This window comes from Natator depressus, chromosome 12 (assembly GCF_965152275.1).
Source record: "Natator depressus isolate rNatDep1 chromosome 12, rNatDep2.hap1, whole genome shotgun sequence".
NCBI lineage: Eukaryota > Metazoa > Chordata > Testudines > Cheloniidae > Natator > Natator depressus.
The window spans coordinates 28,951,376-28,975,998 of NC_134245.1; the positions used below are offsets into that span (position 1 = coordinate 28,951,376).

The following is a 24,623-nucleotide window of genomic DNA, read 5'->3' on the forward strand; positions in this document are numbered from 1 at the left end:
AATTGTCAGTCACCGTGATAAGTTCTCTGAATGGTTAATTACTCACTGTTAAAATTTTACAGCTTTGTCACATGTATATTTCAATTTTGATTTAAAAATGAATTAATATGAAACATACCAGTTTCAGAATGTCTGCTTCTTCCACATATATATAGTGTGGGTAGGTATACAATGTATGTGTGCGTATATATATACGCACACATACCCATACATATACAATATATTATGGAAGAAGCAGATATTCTGAAATTGATGTGTTTCATATTCTCTACAAAATTCTCAGCAAACAAATATAAAAATCATAACAGCGCCACCAAATTACAGCTGCAAAAAAACTCGTAGCTCATTAGTTCATCTTTCTGTCAATATAGGGGTTTTCCTTACAATACACTATCTAATGCTTCATGCAGTAGTGTGAAATGTCTCAAGTGAAGGGTCGTCTGCTATTTCCCTTGAGGTACTATTCCACATACTGTTAGATCTTGTTGTGAGGAAGATTCCCCTCCGCCCCCCGTCCCACCCTGACATGTTATCCTACATTTTCTTAATTATATCCCATCGATCCTAGTTTTACCCCTTTATACATGACTGAATAATGCCTCCTCTTCATCTCTCAAACAAGGTATTTATAAGGCCATCATCACCCAAGTATCTAAATTGTCTCTTGGTGGTAAAGAAGAATAAACAAACTATCTTTTGATCCCCCCTCTCTAGGGGTAGCTTGGTGCAAGATTCTGCACACAATTTTAGTATAAACACTTTAGCTGCTTGTATTCTCTTTCTAGGCCCTTCACAGTCAGTCCCTCCCCACCTGTCATCTCTTACTCACTTTTGAGATGGTGACTCCCATTTTTCAATTGGGCTGGTGCTGTCCTTCACTTTTAAATTTTTTCGATGACTATCTTGGTGTTTTCTCCCAGGCTGTCCCTCATGCTTGGTGGAATTTCTTGTGAATACCTACAAAGCTCCGTGATTATCCTTATTCAAATAGTTCTTTACAACAATCCTTTGCTTACAAAAAAAAAAAAAATGGTTAGGCCACTGGTGTGCTGAGACCACAGACTGTTATCCTGACCAATACAGTCTCATTGTTTCCTTGTGTTCCTGTGTACTTTCACCCAGATGTCTGTCTGTCTGTCCATCTGTTGTCTGTCTTCTTGTATTTAGAATGTAAGCTACTTGGGACAGGGACCATCTTTTTGTTCTGTTTGTACTGCGCCTAGCAGCACTGGGTCCATGACAAGGGCCTCTAGGCTCTATGGAAAAGCAAATAATAAATAACAAAGTGGTCACACACTTCATAGCTTCTTTAGACAGAAGTTGTTGCACGCACCAGGGGCTTTGTACGTTCCTCTATTCCACCCCACATGCTCCCTGTGAGCTATCTTCCCACCCCTTCTATTTCAGAAATTCCCCCAGTCTCTCCCCTGGCAGGGGTTCTGTGTGCCCCCAATTTCTCCCTTCCTCTGATACCAGGGTTCTCAATCTGACCCTACTGGTGTTCTGTGTTCCCCTGTTTCCCTGCTCCCTCCATTCTAGTTCCCCCCCTTCACACCAGTGGAAAGGATTCTGTATGTGCCCTATTCTTACCTTCACCCCATGTCAAGGGCTTTGGGTATCCCCTTCCGTTATTCCCCAATATCCCACAACGAGGATTCTGTGTGCCTCCATTCCCTCTTTCCCTCATTTTGGAGTCCTCTATTCTCCCTGTGACAGAGGCTGTGTGTGCCCCCATTTTCCCCTTCCCTCATACCAGGGCCCTCCTTTTTACGTCATGGCAGGGGGTCTGTGTGCACTTCTGTATGTTTCACCCATCTGGCTTTTCTCTGTTTAGGATATTTACTTACTACTAATAATAATTGCATTTAACACTCCTTATATCTGAGAACTTACAAACAAATCAAACATTAATTAACTGCGTCTCTTTACACTACAAATATTTTTTTACCCATTTCACAGACATGGAAACTGAGATGCAGAGAGGTGCTGTGCAGGGTATGAGTAGCACTATGAATGGAACCCAGGAGTCCTGATTTCTAGTCCTTTGCTGTAAATTGTTGGACACACAATTTTATTTAGCATGAATTCAGTATAATAAAAATAAGAAAGTGTACATATATGAATTAAACATATTGCATTCATGGTGACACATTAAAAATTTCAAGGAGAAAAAAAGAAGAGTAAGTTCGTTCAGCTTCAAGGCAGCAATAATTTACATGTCAAGAAGTTATACAGGTTTTTATGAGATTATTGCGGTGTTATTCAATAAAAAATAGTTACCATGACAACAGATGTCATTCTACCTGTGAGATTATAGAAAAGAAGGACAATCAGGCAAAGGGTTTATTTGGGAACGAATGCTTATCTGACCTAGTGAATACAAACAGCATGTTGTTTTGACCATCGTTGACTACACAGCCATTATCAGCCAGAGTAAAATGCTAGCTGCAGATTTTAAAGCAAAGTGAATCTCATAGAAAACATATCTGTTGGTAAATAGTGGCAAGTACTTTCTTTATGCAAATATACTGTTAATGCTCAGCTAGAATGGTGATTGGATCTCCTAATCAGCTGGAGATTTCAGTCTGACCCGGTTTGGGGAGAGGAAAGACTACAGAGGATGTTTTGTTTTGCGTTTTTTTTTTTTAAGTTCCAGAGAAACCAAAAAAGCACAGTCCCACGAGACTTCAGTATGGTCACATTTCTGTATTCCCCTAGCCATTACAATCTTTCAACAAAATGGTTGCTTCATTGAATATGGATTCATGTAAATTTCAGATGCTGACTATTTGTTCAGTCCTCCAGGATATACAAGTTTTATTTTTTTCCAATACACACATTTCACTGCCACACCAAAATCTTTGCTTTCCTACTCCCCGTGGCAGTGTGTGCATTTTTCTTTCTGACTAATGTGCAGAATCTGCACCTTGACTGGCACATAAAAAGCGTAGCCAAAACAATAGAACAACACTACCCGAGCACACACATCTTATTTTTATGGAGGCTTTTAATCTTAGTTTGTCAGCAAACAGAAGCCTCCTTACCTAGCCATATAAAAATACTTCTATCATTAACTGCGTCTCTGGTTGTTAGCATGTGGCAATGGGAACCTATGAAACCTGACACTAACAGAGCGAAACAATCAGCCATGGTTAACAGTTAAATCACATTAGAAGTGTTCATTAATTAAAATCTGTCGAACCTCTTTGCAGTCCACATTTAATCACAGTGTCATTAGCATAGCAGAAATGTGTCTCAGGAAAGATGCCGAAAGTTTTAAAATTAATATGCTAATATTTTCCCAGACATCTATCTAAAAATGTTTTTGTATTACATACGGCAGTATTAGGTATGAACACAAAAAGGAGAAACAGTGATTACGTTGTTGGACTAGATTATATAAAACTGCTAAATTATTATAATTAGGACAACAGCAAGTTGGACTATAACAGTGGCTTTCTTGTGAAAATGGCACCATGTCAAATGTATAGTCTCTAGCTAAATTAGTTTGTTGTAGCATTGACAAAGGAACAAACGTGCCAAATGCAGTCAAAATTAAACACTAACGGAAAATCCTGGTCTTTTGTTTTCTGGCTAGATTCTGGGACACTAATTTTCAAATGACAAACACTGAGTGCTTAGCTATGCAACCTTGACATTTTCTCAATGTGGTGGTAGGATTTTTTTAATGGAAAAAAACATACACAAATGCATCCATTGCATATGTATATAGCAATATTTAGGTATATTTAACATGTAACTGCCTGTCAATTGCAGAGCAAATCCTATTGCAAAGTTCATAGTCTAAGTTTCTAGTCTGAGATCTGGGGAATTCTGCTGAGTGGGGAGATGCCTGTGGATTCCTCAGCTCAGAGCGGTAGTAATCCCATGTGCTTGTAGTACTTTCCCATCTGTAGGGTGGGGTGGTGATTTTCATAGTCCTGCCTTCATGTTCGCGTAGAAGGAAACCACATGGAGTTGGGCTCCATAACATATGGGGCATGGGGGAAGGTAGAGTCAGTGGCTTGTGAGCTCTGCCAAGATCCTAAGATCTGCCTGTCCCAGTTCTGAGGAGGGCAGTCCTCCACAGCCATGGATGGGACAAGATTTGCTTTGGTAAGCACATGTATCTCCAATTAGTGTCAATATGAGCTATATGTATGGGTGTGGCATACCTCACAACTGCCACGGCCCAGATGTAGGATGCAATGTGAGACAAGGATCCAAAATGAGGGACACAAAGTGCTGTGTGGTTCACTCTGTTAGTGTGTATACCTCGTTGTGTAAATCATTTTCAACAATAAAAGTGTTGGGGATGGGACACCACATTTCTATCGAACAGAGGTCATCTTGGAACTAAAAGGAAGTGGTATCCCTTGAGATGTGGTTCAGGAAATATGAGGTATGGTGTAGAGAATAGATCCTGTGACTGGAAAATATTCTGCCTTTCCAGTTCTGCCAGTGGTGTAGTAGTTTTATTAGGTAAAAAGACATCAACTTTAAAAGTCACCTGCAAAGAAAATCAAATGGGCTAATGACCTTTTTTATTTCTTTATGATGTATAAATAAGGGCTATGAGAAAATGGCTTGTTTTTATTTATTTTTTATTCTTTTATTTGAGAACTATAGGTCTATTGGTGACAGGAGCAGAGGTAAAATTATGATATCACAAGAGAAAGGATGCTGGAGGCTGATCAACAGAGTAGGGAAGCAATTTTGCAACTGGATGGATTGTTTTTGTTATGGCATACTTAGCTCCAATACCTAATGATCACTTGGGGCAGAGGATGCCTTTGTAAAAGATTTAACACATGCACCTTCCAATTAAGGTATGAGAGCTCAGAACAAATATTTCTAAGATCCCTGAAAAAGGATCCTCAGCTGAGAAAGGAAAAAACAGACTTGACATGCCAAATATTCCTAAATGAGCAATAGAAAAACTATTTTTAAACAAATAAATAAACCTTTCAGATCTTCTTTCTAAATCAGAAGGAGAAACTTGGGCAAAAGAAACTCTCAGAAAAGTCCGTGGTTTTGATCCTTTGTTTCTAAAGATAATATCATAAAATTCAAAAGGAACAACCACGAGGTAAGAAGCACCTGTGAAAGTTCCAACTGCTCTCTGAATGAGGTACATCTTATCCCTGCCCAAGCCACATCCTCTAAGAGTCTGACCACACCCCTACGGACGTAGCAAGCAGGTTACATTTTGCAGCTTCTGCCACTCTCCTAGAAATTGAAAATATCTCTTCTGCTATTTTAGCCTGATCCAATTGGGGTGTGCATCGATCTCTCTCTCTCTCACTCTCTCCATTGTCACTCGGGGCAGCAGCTACAGAATGTAACCTATTGGGAGAGTGGGGCTGTGGCTGGGTCTGTTCAAGAGGGCAGAAGTAGATCAGACAAGCTTGCAAGACTCCCTATCCTGCAAGATGGCAAAGCTGATAAGCACTGGGTAAATTATAGCTAGAGTTTGAATTATACAAGAAAGCCAATATCACTTTTAAATATATGAGATGATTCTAGTTTATAGGGTTTCTTCAGGTATGTTAGCAACAAGAAGAAAGTCAAGGAAAGTGTGGGCCCCTTACTGAATGAGGGAGGCAACCTAGTGACAGAGAATGTGGAAAAAGCTAATGTACTCAATGCTTTTTTTGCCTCTGTCTTCACGAACAAGGTCAGCTCCCAGACTACTGCACTGGGCAGCACAGCCTGGGGAGGAGGTGACCAGCCCTCTGTGGAGAAAGAAGTGGTTTGGGACTATTTAGAAAAGCTGGACGAGCACAAGTCCATGGGGCCGGATGCGCTGCATCCAAGAGTGCTAAAGGAGTTGGTGGATGTGATTGCGGAGCCATTGGCCATTATCTTTGAAAACTCATGGCAATCGGGGGAAGTCCCGGACGACTGCAAAAAGGCTAATGTCGTGCCCATCTTTAAAAAAGGGAAGGAGGAGGATCCTGGGAACTACAGGCCAGTCAGCCTCACCTCAGTCCCTGGAAAAATCATGGAGCAGGTCCTCAAGGAATCAATTCTGAAGCACTTAGAGGAGAGGAAAGTGGTAGTGATCAATGGCTCCATGTCTAGTTGGCAGCTGGTATCAAGTGGAGTGCCCCAAGGGTCAGTCCTCGGGCCGGTTTTGTTCAATATCTTCATAAATGATCTGGAGGATGGTGTGGATTACACCCTCAGCAAGTTTGCAGATGACACTAAACTGGGAGGAGAGGTAGATACATTGGAGGGTAGGGATAGGATACAGAGGGCCCTAGACAAATTAGAGGATTGGGCCAAAATAAATCTGATGAGGTTCAACAAGGACAAGTGCAGAGTCCTGCACTTAGGACAGAAGAATCCCATGCACCACTACAGACTAGGGACAGAATGGCTAGGCAGCAGTTCGACAGAAAAGGACCTAGGGGTTACAGTGGACGAGAAGCTGGATATGAGTCAACAGTGTGCCCTTGTTGCTTTCAACTACCTGAAAGGGGGTTCCAAAGAGGGGGTTCCAAAGAGGATGGATCTAGACTGTTCTCAGTGGTAGCTGATGACAGAACAAGGAATAATGTTCTCAAGTTGCAGTGGGGGAGGTTTAGGTTGGATATTAGGAAAAACTTTTTCACGAGGAGGGAGGTGAAACACTGGAATGCGTTACCCAGGGAGGTGGTGGAATCTCCTTCTCTAGATATTTTTAAGGTCAGGCTTGACAAAGCCCTGGCTGGGATGATTTAGTTGGGGATTGGTCCTGCTTTGAGAAGGGGGTTGGACTAGATGACCTCCTGAGGTCCCTTCCGACCCTGATATTCTATGATTCTATGAAAATAACTAGAGGGTCAAACAAATCGTTGCCTCTGTAGACTGAATTCCCTGCACACGCCAGGGACTCCTTGCATTCTTCTACCCCACCCCCCATAGTCCCCTACACAACCTCCATTTGCCACTCTCACATCCCCCTCTATTTCAGGGACAACCTGCAACTCTCCTCGCACCTCCTCCCACGCTAAGGGCTTTGGGTACCTCCCATTACCCCTTTCACCCGTGCAGGGCCATCCCTAGAAGGGTGCAGGGCCCGGGGAGGAAGTGATGGATACGTCACTTCCTGGACTGACCCATCACTTCTGGGACCAACCACACTGATCAATCACACCGGCCTGTGGGACCCCTCAAAGTGTGGGGCCTGGAGCGGTTGCCCCGATTTGCTGTACACAAGGGATGGCTCTGCACCAGTGTTCCCCATTCTTCCCTCCCCACCAGATGGGGGCCATGACTCTCTTCCTTTGCTAGGGGTTCTGTGGGCCCTCTCATGCCCCTCCTCCCTGTCATTCCCCGCTTCTTTATCATGTGTACTTCCCATTTCTTCCTCCACCACATGCCAGGGCTCTGTGTGTCTCCCATGTCTGCCTTTTCCATTCTTCTTCCATGGGGTGGGGGCATGTCATGCTACAGGAGTTTAACCACATGGGAATAACGATTGCCAAATTAAAGTAAATAATTATCATATGGAACACTGGGTCCAATGATTGGTTGGTTTTGTTTGGGGCAAAAGGGTTCAGGAAAATGTTGTTTCCTTCATAGGAAATGATATTTAAATTAGGAATAATTGCTCATAGATTCCAAGGCCAGAAGGGACCACTGTGATTATCTGACTTCCTGTATAACATAGGCCGGAAAAAGTTCTCCCTCCCAGGGCTGCAAGTGTCATGTAATACATTCTGTACATTTTTACACTCCTGGATTTCTCTGCCATGTCACACATTTCCACAGCCCAGGCGGATTCCTGTGCAAACAGCTGAGCTATGGGAAGGCTGCAGGCATTTGCCTGCTGTGGTGCCATCCTGCCAGATGGGGCCTGTGCCAAGGCAGTCTGCCTTCTTCAGGGTAGTGGTGGGAACTTCTGTGACTATGTCTTTAAGGGTCTGGGGCCAGGAACATTGCAAAGAGGGTGGGGCAAGACTCTTCTCTCACCCATCCAGTTGGGGAAGAGCTAGGAGAAGAGCACCAGGGCAGACACTAGCCAGAGAAAGCTACCCTGCTGAACTCTTTGAGGACTGGTCGGGGAAAATGGGCTAGTGAGGGAGAAGTGGTCTAAGGCCCTAAACCTAGCTCCAGGAGTAGAGCTGCGGACTCTTGTCCCGAGAGAGTGACCATTTGAAGCACAACAGGAAGGGAACTGGGGAAGGTCTCCTGCACTGGGGCAAGAGCTGGCCAGGATTCCCACATAGACCCAGTGCAGGGTGATCTGGGGCAACAAACAAAGCAAGTTACACTTTGTAGAATGACATCATCTATCAGACCCCATGAAAGGAGGTATGTGTTTTGATTCAACCTACAGTGGGAGGGGAGTGCTGGAGGGGAGTCCCCTGTGCCAAGGCCCCAGGGGAGCCTGCTGAGCAAGCAGCCACTCTATTTCTCCTCTTAGTGCCCACCTTGTTGGATTGAGCAATAGTAAGAGGTCATGGGGGATTCAGCACAGACACAAGGCAAGGGACTCAAGGCAGACCACAAGCTCAAGGCGAGGGACTCAAAGTAGGCCACAAGCTCCTTCACTTCCAGTAAGCTGCACCAGGATCACCCTCATCATACACCCCTCCTCCCCCCAATGCTCATCCATCCCCAGCAACTCCGTGTATCACAACACTCCCATATTCCTCGGGACCCACCCATGCAGCACCACTAGCTACCCTAGGGAACCCGGCACTCAGCTATTTCCCAGGGAATCATCATTTTCCCCTGAACTCATCCCTATATCCAGCCACCACTCCCTCACAGACACCTCCATTAAGCTAGCCCACCAAATAGCCCTCAGACACCCAGGGCCTAATCACACCGTACTCTAGTCACAGCTGCCGATATTTTTTGTAATTCCATTTTCTACCCCTGCCACTGCCTGAGATAATGTGTAGACACTGAAGAGGGTAGATATATGTAAAGTAATTACAAACATGCAAATTAGCCCCAACATAATTTGCATAAAATGTCAAGAGTTGCACAAAACTTGACAGCTATGAATCTCCTCATATGGGGCAGTAAAGGGGAGCAAAGGGCATGTAAAGAGCAAAGGGAGACCCTGCACTTAGTGTTCCCATACAGGAGTCAGGCATACCCTGGGTTCAGCAGCACATAGGGACAAGGAGCAGGCGTGAGCCATCATTTCTAGCAATGCCAGCAGACCCAGAGAGGGGGCACATCTTGGTGGATGCTGTTATTCTTTCCCTTGGCAAGCATATCTCAGCTCACAAGAAGCATAATTCAGCCCTCAAACTCTGTCTCACTTTCTCATTCTCTTTCTCTCTCGATATTGTCTTTTTCGCATATGAACTAGCTTAATTAGTGTCATCATTATTTTTTTAAAGTCATTCAAAAGAAGTCGCTGCAACAAAACCATGAAGCACATTTGAGTTTGATTTGATGCGGCTTTCTACACAATCAGAAGGTCGGAGAAGGAAAATGAACAATTTCTTGTCATGTCTTTGTTTATTTTCTTTTCTAGACAGGTTAGTGAAGGCACAATGGCAGCTGGGAAGTGGACCCCCTCAGTGATGGGGAGTCATTTCAGAGACAAGAGATAATGCCTTGACTCTGGCCACATCAAACCATTATTGTAGCTGGAAGCCAAAGAAAAAGAGAGAAAAATCCTTTATATTATTACTTTTCTATGCAGCCACTGTAAGTTGGCCAGGTTCTTTCAAATGTGCTTTTTCAAAACTTAAGTGCAACATATTATAGTGTATTACTGTATTAACCTTGTATTTTGTATCCCTTTGATATGATTCCCTTTGCAAATGCTTGAAGTCTGCATAGATCTAACAGTAACTTTAAAATGCATTCTATAAAGGAACCTTAAATAATACAACTACTAAAAAGGTTTTGCTTTATCTAGAACATTAGGCTGGTGGCATATTTCTTCTCAAAGCATAATGTTTTGTCTGTGCTCTCTGAATAATGTTTTAAGTCATAACTGATTACTTTTTCATTTTACTAACATCTCTCACTTCATGAATTTCTGTATAGATTTAAACAAATTGATTTTTTTCATAAAGAAACATACAAATCTCTGGCAAGAACTGAAATGTTAATTAAATATTCTTTTAAACTAGGTACCTTTGTTACTAAAGTAACGGCCACAGATGCAGATGATCCAGTTTATGGAAATAGCGCAAAGCTGGTTTACAGCATTTTGGAAGGACAGCCTTACTTCTCCATTGAACCACATACAGGTAGGTGACCCTGAATTAGGACTCTCCAGGTAACAATATACATAAGAAACAGCATTTTCTGAATATTTCACTCACTGCACTTAAACACGATATGTAAATAGGTGTCTGTCAGCATTAGTCAGGCTGTAATCTATGAGTATCTGATTCATTTCCAATTGTGATCTGATGATGATTTAAAAAAAAAAAAAGATCCTCTATTAGTGATGCTGACAATAATGCCAAAGCCAATACTGTAGAAGTTACTGAAGCAAAACTCCCATTACTGTATGACTAACAACTGGTTAGGGACTGTATGATTTGGCCTGGGGATTGTCATGAATATATTATATTTTTTAATAAAAGACTTTAGAATTTCTGGCTAAAGACTGTAGGGTTTGGCTTGGGTATTTTAATGAATATACTGTGTGCTTTCATTAAGAAATATTTGTATTCCTTGATTGGATGGATCTGGGGACAGAGAATATGTTTTATTTGCATGAATTTGAGATGGCTTTATTTCTCATCATTTGCAATGCCATTAGTAAGTGTCTGATAATGTAGGTCATTTCAAAGAAGTGCTAAAAAAGCCAACCCCACATTGTTTATTCTGCTTATGCCACATTTAAAACAAAAAAGCTATTGCAAAATGTTTTGGAGAGGTTTGTTCTGTTGTCTTTTTTCCCAATGTTAATTTTCATATTTTTTCATGTTAGTTACTGTAAGTCAGTTGTGCTGGCTTCAGAAGGAGAAGAAAAGTCTAACTAAAGTTACCTGAAATAACTTTGCCATTCATAAGTAAAGCAGCCGTCTCATGCTTATGCAGATTAAATCTTTCATCAACACCAAAAAGTTCTGTTCAGAAGAAATTATTAGATGATGCTCCTAAATCAGTTAAAATGAGCCCGATTTTACCTTGCTTGACACACCAATAAATTCCCCTTGGCTTCAGCTGAGTTGCACAAGAAAAACTGTTGTTCATTGACTATAATAAAATGTACAGAGGTGTCTGTGAGCCTATAATAGTGTGTTATGCATATAATATGACAGAGATCACTCTAATAAAGTGTTTTCATGTGGTCAGAAGAAAAATCAAAAGCAACCATGGCTATGGAACTGTCCTTTTGCAGCATGGTTTATTAATACATTGCATGCCCTACGTGAATCTCAGGTCTATGAAAATCTCTTCTGAATGTAGCACAATGAAATTATAGTGATTTCCTGTTGCCAGAGAGAAACACGTCCATTGAATGGCATAGGGCAGTCCCCTCTTCCCATTGAAGAATTTTCTCATCCTAGCTGAAGTACCACTTAGTCCCTATATCGTGCATCCGCATATATGTATGTAGGCAGAGGCCTGACCATGCAGAGTCCCTTTTGGGGCCTTAGAACATATTATTTGGTTTCTATAATACCTTTCAAACATAAGATATTACAAAATATTATATATAATAATGACTAGAGTTAGATATATTGGTATATATCTAGTGCAACAAATGTAGTATTCAGTGTGTTCTGTGCTTCAGACACCAGAATCTTTCAGGAAGAAAAATAGTTTAAAATGGTCCAGGAGGTAATAGCCATAGGGTAATATAATAAAATGAAATAAAGGAAAACTTAGTTTGAATATCGAGGCAGGGGAACCCATACCTAACAGTGAGATCTTTTATACTGTGAAATTATTATCAAAGTGAAGTAGTAGAATTCCCATTGCTGGAAATATTTGAAAGACCTGGTAAAGCACTAGAAAATAAACTGTACAGAACAATATAGCTTTAGTCAGAGGATGCATTAGAAGACTTAATAGAGCTTTTTGATCACCAATTTCTTGGATTCTCCAAGGAGCAGCTCCTGATGCACATGTTCATAAGTCCTTTAGCTGTTCTCAAGAGCTGTGCAAAACTAGCAGCTTTCAAAGAGGAGCTGAAAAGTGTTTTGTTTATCCAAGGTGAAGCTTTTTCATTTATTTCATTCAAAATGACCTTCATGGCAAAAATCCCAAACCTAAAATGTTGTGAATTTGTTTATTATTTATATTTCAATTATTTTTTTTACCAATATTGGCTCTTTTTCTTTCTGGGAAATCTGCTTAATACAAGAAATGACAATTTATCTCCCAGGAAAGCAGATGTTTATTTTCATGAAAGCCAGTAAAATCTCTGAGGATTTTTTGTGAACCTACAAATCATGATTTTTCTCCTGTTTCATTAGTATTACATTTCCCCACCTCATTTCCACTCATCAACAGTGCTATCAGTAGCAGTTCAGTGAGCATAAAAAGATGATAAATCAGTTCTCTAAAATGCATTAACTCATATAGGGTTCAGTTGTGACAGATCCTGAATAAGTGTGCTGCCACAGAAGTAGTCCCAGGGACCATATTGTGACCCACAGTCCGCGTCCAGGATTCCTCCTTACTCTATGGGAGAAATAATTTTCCCCAGATTTAAGTTTGGCACAGATTGTATCCCCTTCATCACCAGGACATCTGATCTGGCTCACATGCTGTGGGGGAGGAGCCAAAACTCTACCCTTTCCCTGCCCACTTCCTCCTGACCTGTGTGGGAAGGGGAGTTACCCCATGGATGCTGCTCTGTGACTCATGTTGCTATGTATAATATGGGCTGCCAGCACAGAGGAGTGAGAGGGTTCCTTTCTATTTCTGTACACCAGTGCATACTAGATCAGATCATCCTGTCTTTAAATTTTAAAACAAATTGCAGTGTCATGCTGGGGAGTTATTGGGGGTAGATCCTACAGGAACCATGAGCCATACTGAATATTAAATCATACAAATGACATCTGCATAACCTTGTCATCTAGAATATAAAATGGCTAAACAAATACTCATTGACATAAAATTTATCTGGCACATCAAAAGTGAATACTAGCCTTGTAGAAACTACAGCTTTGCACGGTTACTGGATGAAATGGATTATTCAGGTAGACTAAAGGTTTACAGTCAAGGGGCTTCCAAAGAGTTGCACTGTTTTCAGAAACTGAGGAGGAAATATGCAGCAAGTTTTCCTGACAATCTGAGCATCTGGGAGTAATAGAATTGATAATGCCTGATACACACCAGGGACGCTTTTATGGTTTGTTACATTCAGTCTCAGAAAGCCCATAGTAATAGATCAAATATAGTTACAATTTCCTAGCAGTTTGTGGCATTGTAAATTTCACCTTCTCGAGGTAGCGATGCATAAAACATGCAAATGACAGTATTCTCTGTGCATTTCTGGAGTTCAGCAACTTTACAATTTGAATAGTAAAGTTTAAAAATTAACATTAGCAGGTGGAGTGGGGGGAGGATGCATATTAACAAAGACAAAAAGTCTGGGTCTTCAGAGGAGCAAGCAGAATTAAAGTAGACATCCTGGGCTCTTTCTTATATGCATCTAATCTTAGAAATGTGAGTGCCTCACAACTAGTATTTTTTCCCTTGCTGAATAGGCTGGGTCAATGTACTCCTAATACCCTAAGCGTGGGAATATTTGTGGTAGTTTAACTCCTGAGAGGTGTTCAGATGCAATGGTGATAGGGCACTAATATAACAACTTAGAGTAGTTAGAGTATGATCTTGTCAGAAACAGAAGTAAAAATGAAGGAAAGCCTTCAGAAGGAGGCAATTTCAAGTAGCGTAGCTGATTTCTGTTTTTCCCTCTGTGGTTCCATTTTCATACATCCATATGAAGTGCAGGAGCTTTCCACATATAATACAGATATTTGTGCACTCATATTATTTCTACAATTCAGTGCCACAGATAAAAGCATCCCTGTACGAATGGATGCATATAAAAATGTGAACTACTTAAAAATCCATATTTATATTTTCCATCCCTCAGATGTTGCAGTACAATATTGTCTGAGATGACTGTCTTTTGAAAATTTTCATCCAGATTCCTCTCTGTGGTGATGCCAGCGCCTAGAGCGGTGTTAGAATGAAGGTGGCTTGTTGCCTCCTCTATTCAGGTTCAGTTTCTGGCACAGGCTAGATTTATGCCTCTGTTACAATGACCCCTATAGTTAGTATAAAATCATAGAACTGATAGGATCTTCCCTAGTTACATCATCTCCTTCCTTCCTTCCTCCTCTGGCCCACCCCAGCCCTGGAATATCCTCGTACACTGGGCACCACAGCAGAGATGGTTAAGCGCAGGGAGACTTGTCTCTTTGCCTTGTGTACACTGTAGAGGCTTGCTGTGCCTGGGGATATTCTTTGGGAAGCCTTAGGGCTGCCTTGCTTCCTCTTTGCACCTGCCTACCTGCCATAAATGGGCTACAGGATCTTGTTGAATCAGATCCTTAGTCAAGACTCTGACACTGGTTTTCAGTTTGTTTGGCACATTTCTGTGTAGCTGCATGTATAGACATAAGTATTGGTAGAAGACCCATGCTTAAAACAGTCATTTTCCATTACCTTTTATGAAAAATGCATTTTCATAGTATTTCTCAAATTATGATTTTCCAACTCTATTATGTAGGTTATAGTGCACATCCCAGAAAGTAATCCAGTAATTATCTTTCCATTAAATGTCATTGTCACAGTTTGAGGAAAATATTTTCTGGATATAATTCTCTCCTCCTTTCCACCTGCATGGTTTCTTCTACAGATGAGTTTTAACAGGGCTGTTAATTCATAAGTTAGAGAGGAAAAATAAATAAATATTTTTTTAAATGAAGATTTTGTATGACACCAAGTTATGACACCAAATTAGTGATGTAACTCTCACTGGACTAAATAACTGTCACCTCCATAAATCATAACTATAGCTTGTCAGACAGATATGGAGCCGTGGCTTAATTTTTCCAATGTTCGGTGTTAAGACAGGATTCTGATATTATTTATAAAGGTATGCAAATTGCATTTACTCTCCAATAAGTCACACACTTACAATTTTTTCCCCAAGAAGATGCTCAAGAATAGTTCTCATTTTTCAGCTTTTCCTAGGATATTAAATCACAACAGTCAGTTTTACAATATGATTATCATAGTGGAACATAATCTGAAGTGACACGGTGTTCTACAATATAGAGGTGCCAGAGAAAATACATTTTCAACTGTCTGACTTATTTACATTTCATATGAACTTATTAAAATACTGTAACTCCTACACTGTCTTTGAAATAAAGTTTCGTGAAGGCTGCAGTTTAACATATTGCTTTATTATACTAGAAGGCACACTATATTATTCAAACGGAAACCCTGATTGTTTATAAAGCAGTAAATGTTTTACATTTTAAAAGAGGCTGTCTTGGAACTGCTCACTGGGGCCCTGTCTACACTAAAAAATTAGATCAACCTAGGTATGTGGCTCAGAGCTGTGAAAAATGTTGTGCCCTGAGTGCTGCAGTTAGGACGACCTAATCCCTGGGGGTAGACATGGCTAGGTCAACAGACAAATTTTTACCCACTCTTGGAGAGAGAGATTAACTACACTTAGAAAAGCCCCTTCTATCGATGTAGGAAATATGTGTCCTACGGAGCTACAAGCTGCACAGGTACAGCACCATACCTGTGCTGCTGTAGTGCTGGTACTGTAGACCTGGTCTGGGTGTCATGGGTAGAGTCTGATTCAATAAAACTGAGATAAAAAACATGCAAACCAGGAGATCTAGAGAGCTGAGGTCATTTGTCAGAGGAATATGGAAACTTTCACACAAGGTCATTGACTTGAATTCAGCCCTGATTGTTAGTGACTGAAGGGTTTCCATGATGCAGATGTGTTGAACATCCGTAGGAAACCAATCCAATTGAGAGATGACAGGTGTTCATATCACACACATGACCTCCATGACTAACTCATATTGCAAGTCTTAGAGAATCTACAAAATAAAAACTATATCCCGCCACCGTTACTTGTGTTGAGAAGTACCTTAGCCATTCACTGGTCCCATTAATTTCTGGTGAGCCAAGCAAGGGCTGAATTGAAGCCACTGCCTACTGATTTGAATAGGACTAATCACTGTGTGATGTGCTTCTCACCATGAGTTTCTAGGTGGAATTCAACGTGTCTGGTTTTAAGCGACAAAGGCCTAAATGGTTTGGGACTTGGTCCGACCCCTCTCCCTGGGCCATATTGCTGAAGTTGAGATACCTGGTGGTTCTCAAGCTGGAACATACATGAGTAAGCCAATCTAATGGTAGAAATTGCACCTGCAAATGGGCATGCCTGAGTCTTGTATTTTAACTCTGATCATTCTTCAGTCTTTATTTGCTCCCTCTCATTTCACAACCATGTTCGGAATAGCGTACAAACAAAATAATATAAACAGTATAAAATACATTACATTACAAACGTTTCTGGCACAATTGACTTCCTCTGTCTAGCTGGGAAATCACCTAATTTATTAATAAATGCTACATTCTGTATAGCCTTAGGAAAAATGCCCTAGGAGTACTGCGAGCAGATATAAGGTTCTTCATTATAAAAAGGCTATTGGAGAAACTGGAGAAAGTTCCTAGGTGGCCAACTAAGGTGAGAGTGATGAAAGAATATGATGTGATGAGAGATTGACCGAACTTTATTTGTATAAACTGATTAAAATGTGATTAAGGGAGGATATGAAATCATTGCACAAATATTAGACAGGTGTTAATAAGAGGGAGGGGAAGGGACTATTATTGTAATTATGTGTGGTAAAATGGAGAAGTAACATCCTCAGACTAGAAAGAGAGATGGGGAAAATTGAGCTTTGATACAAGAAATGCAATCTGGAGCTGTGTAATGAACTGCCTCGGAAGGGAGATGAACCATTTTCTCTAGACAGGTTTCAGAGTAGCAGCCGTGTTAGTCTGTATCCGCAAAAAGAAAATGAGGACTTGTACAGCCCACTGTATTTTCCACTGAATGAATCCGATGAAGTGAGCTGTAGCTCATGAAAGCGTATGCTTAAATAAATTTGTTAGTCTCTAAGGTGCCACAAGTCCTCATTTTCTCTAGAGGCTTTCTAAATAGTTTAGAATTAAACCCTAGTGGGATTAGTACAGAGGGAGAAGCTGCTCTGTGTTCTTCTGGGCTTTGATTGAGCCATGGCTCTGTGGCTCTCTTTACCAGCTAATGCTGTGTGGGAGCTGCACTAATTATTGCAGATTTAAGCTTTCATTTAAAATAGTTTTTTGTAACTTTCTAGTTCTTTTGATTATGTATTGAATGAGACTGAATGTTGTGCTGTCTTAATAAGCATGCAGACAGAGTGAACCTGTGGTTTAAATTATATTCTGTTAAATAGGTATAACACCTACTGAAAATAATAGGATTTGCACCTATGTAAATGAGAGTCTATCTGGGCAAATAACCAATTTTTTGGGGGGTGGGGTGCTTTGCTAGCACTTCTGAAAAATTGAAAAGAAAAAAGGTTGAAGTCAAACTGACTCCAAACACTTTTGGAATTTTCAGTTAATTGAATAAGTCAATTTTGGGTCAAATAAAACATTTTGTTCAACCCAAAAGATTTTGTTTCCTAGCGTTTTTAATGGGTTAGATTCACACACTAGCTAGAGAAGGGGGTTGTTTCCCCTGTACAACTTTTAGCCCAGTGGTTAAGGCATTCATCTGGGATGTGGGAGATTCGAGTTCAATTCCATTTCTCTATGGCCCAAAGACTATTAAAATATTATATACAAAGTAGAACAGCTTCAACAGGAGAGACTGAGGCCTTGTCTACACTACAGGAAATAGTCGACCTGAGCTACGCAATTTGAGTTACGGGAATAGCATAACTCAAGTCAACATAGCTTAGATCTACTTACCACAGGGTCCTCACTATGCGATGTCGACAGGAGATGCCCTCCCATCAACTCCATTTACTCCTCTTGATCCAGTGGAGTACAGGAGTTGACAGGAGAGCAATCTGTGGTCGATTTAGTGGGTTTTCACTAGACCCGGTAAATCAACCACCGATGCATTGGTTCCTGTGTGTCAATCCCCCAGTAAGTGTAGACAAGCCCTGAGAAAGACTTGCCCTAAATACCCTATTACTCAGTAAATAGGGCTGTCACCTGAGAAACCCAAGTTCAAATCCGTGCTCCGCTTCAGGCAAAGTGGAGCATTGAACCTTGTACTCCCATATATATCCAAAGTGAGTAGCCTAGCCACTGGGCTGGATGTTAAAAGGGGGGATCATCAGCATATTCTTCTTCTCTGTTTTGTGAATGACACCTAAGTCCACTTGTGAATCTAGCTGAGGGAGGGGGAGAAAAAATGTCTGAGAGAATTTGGCGAATTCATGTCAAATTTTTGAATAGTTTCAGGTCAACCAAAACTGTTTTTTTTTGGCAAATAAACTATTCATCTGAAAAATTTCACCCAGCTCCAGCTGAAAGCAGAATTTGGCCCCTTAGTTCTAAAAGAAGTGGAAACTAACTCTCATTTATCAACAAGGGCTGTTAAAAACTGAACCCCAGTGGTGTCAATTTCAATGTTAGAGCTGTTGACAGACTTATATTTGACATTTTAGTAGATCCCTTAAGATTGTTAGCCACACATAGGATTATGGGCACAGCTTAAGTGGGTAGAGCCGAGTACTACCTTTTTTCACCTCTCCTCCTCACTATTGCTGGACAAGACAGCTCAAGAGGAATTTTCCAGTGTTGTTATCTTTGAATCTATACTGGTGTGGGGCAAGTCTGTCATGCCTCAAACAGAGAATCTTCCCAGCTCTTTCTTCTTGCTCTTCCTAGTGTTTGAATGGAAAATATCAGGCCAGGTTGTGATCACAATTATACTGGTGTAAATGTGGAATACCTCCATTTTAATCATCGGTGTGTCCAATCAGAATCTGGTTCCTGTTTCAAAATCTGGGAAGCAGTGATTCATTTTTGGCTTCACTAAGTAGAATTTTCTTTGTTTGACAGTGCTAGAAGCAGTGCTGAAGATGCACTCAGAAGGCCACATTTTCAAAGCAAGTGTGCAGTTTTTCCTGTCACTGTATACTAAGCTCCTTTTATCCTTAGGAGATGTGTTAAGGCATTTATAAGGCTAACTGTCCTTAGTAGATCCTGTGAGTTGTCTTGGTGATGACCCAGTAGGGAGAGTCTTTTGCAGAGAGATTGCTTGTGCTGCAGCCCTGGGGCTAAATTCTGAAGTCCTTGTTTTCATTCGTGAGTCAAAAGGATAATTCTCGTGGGTAAAAGCTGTAGGATCGGGCCCCTTGATCACAACAGGAGAAGAGTTGTCTTTTCATATTCATAAGGAAAAGATTTAACCACTGTGGACGTTTGAAAATAATTACAATGATTTCTGGTTGGAAAATAGGAGTGAACAGAACATTATGAACAGAGGAGTCTGGACTCTAAAGGGATGATTTCTGCTTCTAAAATTTACCAAGTAGTAATAATATTGGTATTTCTAACACTGCAGATCAATACCTATATCACCTCACAATGCTAGTGGATTATATTAGACTGAGGTATCTTCCTGATATGTAGTATGAAGCGCAGACTTTTGATTCTGTCTGATTAATTTTGTTCTTTAATAGAATGAATTCTTTTTTGTCAAGGTGTAGTCAAGGTCCAGACTCCAGAGAAACATTTTTCACACCGCAATAACAATAATGATGATTAGTATAAGCAAATAAAAAGATGTCAGTCGGTTCAAAAGCATCTGGTGGTCTGGATTTGGCCCACAATCCACCTATTGACTACCCCTGTGTGGCAGGATGGACTAGATCCGGAGTTCTCATGGCCCTGTGTCACCCTGCCCCAGAATAGAACAGTGAGAAGTCCTCCAGGCAGGCTAGAGTGACTTCAGAGGAGCAGCCAATCAGAGGGGCTGCTGGAGCGACCAGTAAAGGGCCAGAAGGGCCAGATAAAAGGTAAGCAGCAGAACAGAGCCTTTAGCTGCTTTGTGGAGCTTCATGGGGGAGTACCCGGTGCCAGGCTGGCTAGACGAACAGCAGGACCATGGACAGGTCACTGCAGAGAGCTCACCGGACAAAGCCAGGCCCAGGGAAGACTGCCAAAGACCAGGTGCCTGGCTGGTTCAATGAGCAGCAGGACCAAGGAAAGGTCAGTGCGGGCAGGTTGAGCCCCGGGGACTGAACGCAGAACCTGCGTAGACCAGACAAGGGTTCCGAGATGGCCCCTGTTGATCTGGTTGCAGACTGAGCCTAGGGAGGGCTGCTGAAAAGGACAGCAGCTGAGGGTACTGAAATGGGCCCCGGCTGGGTGGTTGAAGAAGGCAATGCCTCTATGAAGAAGACTAAGAGCTATGGCCCCATACCAGTACCATAATAAGAACTTAGAACTGTATACCCAGAGGGGAAGACCGCGTATGTGGCTTGGTCGGAGGGCTGAGTTGCTGAAGACCCACAGAGAGAACCCTACTAGCTCAGCCAATCTCTATAACAAGTGTAACTACTTCTATAATATATTCAAACATCTACATTAAAAGAACATCAAGGTTGCAAAGTCAAGCACTGAAAAGTTCAGAAATACCTGAATATGAGATTTCTTGTGCAACCTTATTCTGGCCCCCTTGGGTATATGCATTATGATACGAAATTTCTAATGACAAATAACCATAGAGTTTAAGGCCAGAAGGTCCCACCAGATCATCTAGCCTGACCTTTTGCACATCAGAGGTTACTACTCCCACTCAGTTACACCTGTATTGAACCCAACAACCTGGATTAGACCGAAGTATTCAGCCTCAGGAGACTAAACTACTGGCAGAGAATAGGGTGGACCGAGAAATACCAGTGCATGAGGTCCTTGCAATAGCAGCAAATTGATTTGGCGAGATGCACCCAGATGATCCTAGCAATTAACCTGCATACTATTTTTTTCCACAAGGTCCCTGCCTCATTCAGTGCGTGGTATCATCCTTCTTCCTGCAATATCAAGGGCAATTATAGTTAGGCAGAGTACTATTAGAAATAAAATGAAATCCTAAGGATGCAGGGTTTACATATGTGATATGCAGTGAAAAATGTTCATCTGCCTTTTTCACTCATAAAACAATCTCATCTATTTTCACGTTTTGTGTGTACCTTTGAAAATTTATGCTTGAGTGAATAAATTGAATAGTTGGTAAGAACAGATGAAAAGACTGTTTTCCCCATAACTATGAAACCCAGATAGGGTCTACTAAAACATACCAGCTTCTATCTCAAGAGATTTTATTAAATGACAGAGAGATGCATATATGGAGGAAAATGTAGATGCTGTTAGTTCATACACAATGGGAAACGTGCAAGGTCTAATTAAAAGGAAGCCTAATATGTAAGCAGTCACAAAAAATATTCAAAATGTGGTAGATCTAGACAAATAACGTACAACAGTTTCTAGGTTCTTATATAGAGTTTCCAACACTTAAGGTCTTAAGAGATTTAAAATGTTTGTTTAGCAAGCAAGTAGAATTGTGCCCTCTTTCATTTGAATCTTAAACAAACTCATAACTCAGTGCTACTATTCAATGAGTATATTATATATAATACTTTATACAGAGAATTAGAGTAAAATTAGCAGATCCTGATAAAGACGACACTGACAGTTCCTTCTCTCCTTATAAACTAAAACAAACATACCAAAAAAAAATCCCCCCAAAATCCAAGACAGCACTCAAAAGTAGGTAAATATCCAGGGAGGATGGTTTGATGGCTAAATGTTTTTTAAAATTATTGTGACCAATATGAAGTTTAGTCCTAATGGAAACTGAGGGAAAGTTTTACACACATCTTAACATAATTTCTTTTGTGTTCAAGAAATGTAGAATCCCACTAGTCTGTATGAGCGCTGAGACCTTGGCCCAGATCCCACAAGTGACTCCAAAAGGGCAGAGTCCCTGTACTGCTTAGAACTCTGTAGAAGTCTGTGGGGCTCCATGTAGATATAGGGCTCTGGATCCTGCAGGATCAGGCCTCAGGGCTCAATCAAACCTCCCTTACTAAAAATACTCCCATTGAGTTGGATCAGGCCTTAAATTACTACTACACGTAGAAATAAAAATCTGTGTCAAGATCTTAGCATTAGGATGGAGACAAAACAGACATAACTGTACATCCCTCAGAGACTGATCTTTAGAAAACTGAAAAATTCTGATATCTTACTTTCAACAGACATGGCAGAAATTTCTCCATTGGAATATGAGACACAGGAGATCACTTGGGAGGTGGTGTATTGGTGAGATAATGAATCATTCCAAGTTGGGTTTTTTTAAGTGTTTGCTTGTGTTTTGCTACTTCCCCACATATACACTGTTGTGTATTGTTTTATAGAACTATATTAATAGACATTTAAAAAAGAGAATAGAAAGAGTGGGAATGGCAAAGGGAAAAAATGCTCAAGTACTTTTGTGCTGCTTGCTCCTCCTTTTCCTCCTCGCTATCTGCAGCCTCTGATGCCTCGGTTCTTATTCCCTGATCTCTTCCAGTGTCAGACACTGTGCGCTCTTCCAAACAAGTTTCTGAAAGCAGTCCACAGAGGTGTATATTAACTGATTCAAGTCGTGAGGCAGATTGTGCAAATTGCTCAGTGAATGCATTTAGGGCCACTGTAAAAGAAAATCCCATCCTGCAGCTGTTTTATTTGCTATGGAGCAGTGTGACACCAATAGCTGTTCAGGGAAAGTAACATAGCGTAAACATTGTGACTCCTATATTGGGGACTTTTTTCCGGGAGACTTTTAAAGTGTGGCTTACGCCTCGTTTTTTTGTTTGTTTGTTTGTTTTTTTTTGCTTGTCAGCATATTTCCTTTCTTTTCTCTATCTTTGAAGATAGATTCCATAGATAAGATATCTTTTAGATATCTATTTATTGACTACAGTCTAAGAAAGCTCTCCCCTCAGCAACTAGACTCTCTGAAATACTCTGTACAGGCTCATTGACACAGCCTTTACTATTCTTCTCCTCCCTAGCTTTAAGCCACTCTCATAATTCCCCCGCCCCCCCCCCCGTTAGTTTATGTCTCTAGCTGCCATAATTCTTTACTCTGGGACTTACTCCTTTCCCATTTTAGTCCATCAGAACCCACATTTCAGGGCATATCACAAAGATTATTTATTCAAGGTTTTTTCTGAGTTGAGTTGGGATCGAGAAGGTTGAATGAACAGGCTCTTAATTTTTGTGTGCGCTAAGGAGTGCATTAGCATTAATATTAGGTGAGCTTCAATTGCTTTCTAAGAGACGTTTGAAAGTTTGAGTAATTCCTGTGACTACAGCTTGAAGATCGATACAGTGTATGAGGTGAAAGAATAAATAAGTTTCAGAGACTCAGTCCTGAAACCCTCTGTGTTCAACTCTTCTTATCTTCTCCTGTTTTAATCACATTACTTATTTAGCTGAGGATGCAGAGAAAAGGGGGGGCTTTTGTGTTCGTTAATCTGGTTGTTAAGAGATACTGACACTTCTGTTCTTTTGCTGGACAGCATACCATTGATATTGAGCATAGCTGTAGTGGTGGTGACAGTAAACCCTTGTAATTCAGACTTCTTTGATGTTACAGAACGTTCAGACCTGGTGATAGTAACAGAGGCTATTAACTTTTTCTTTTTACCTTTTTATTTTGTTTGAAATTGAGACTGAGCTTTGTCTGTGACTTGCAGCCCATGGCAAAAGGTTTATGAACTGACACTTCATGTTGGGATATGTCTAAAACCATTGAAATGACATGGTTGTGCTGGTAACACAGCAAAATGAAATTGTGTGCTTTAAAAATCAGAAACTTGGAACCTTTATTATGGTATACAAAGTTTTTGGAGTATTTAAATCTCCACCCCACAACACCCCTTTTTGTCAACTCCACAAACACAGTGTTGCCTATTTCATGCAATGAGAGACAAATATCTGGATTAACTGTGTGAGTGAGAGGGAAAACAGTGTGAGTGAGAATTATCCCAAGAAATTCAATAATGCATGTCTTTTTCATAGTGGGCCTGATCCAAAACTGATTGAAGTCAATGCAGCGGGTTGGCTTTAATGATCTTTGGATCAGGCCTAATATGAAAGAAACTCATAATGGACCATATTCTGATATCTTTACTCAAGATTAGTAGAATCTTACTCATGAGTGGTCCCACTGATTTCAAGAGAGCTGTTTATGGCATAAAGTTCTATTAAGCATGAATAAGGGAGTAGAATCTGGCCCTATAACCAAATGTGCGTCAGTTGTAACGTACCGGCTGTTTTTGAGAGAGCTGCCATTGATTTCAGTGGGAATTCCCCATGCAGTAAAAGGCCCTGTTCTTTTCACCTGTGACGTATTTAGTGTACTATGTGTCTCTGAGAAATTATTTCCATTTCCTTCAGTGAGTTTTCAGCTCCCACTTTTCTTTCAAGCAGTGGACCACAATTGACCCTTATTCAGCACATAGAATTCCAATGGATGTCAATAGGACTTTTTGCCTGAGTAACAAGGACAATTTAAGTTCCTTGTTGACAGGTTGCTGCTGGTTCTAGCAGTAAAAATAGCAGTTATAATATGAGCACATAGTGCT

The 24,623-nt window shown here is 40.8% G+C and overlaps 1 protein-coding gene across 2 annotated transcripts in view; it reads left to right on the forward strand.

Annotated features, from left to right (window-relative positions):
- CDH8 (cadherin 8) overlaps positions 1-24,623 on the forward strand; it is a 189,645-nt gene that overhangs the window by 78,595 nt on the left and 86,427 nt on the right. For both annotated transcript variants that reach the window (XM_074968799.1, XM_074968801.1), the window contains one exon: positions 10,092-10,211. In XM_074968799.1, the coding sequence (XP_074824900.1) occupies positions 10,092-10,211 (120 nt within the window). The remainder of the gene's footprint in view (positions 1-10,091; positions 10,212-24,623) is intronic.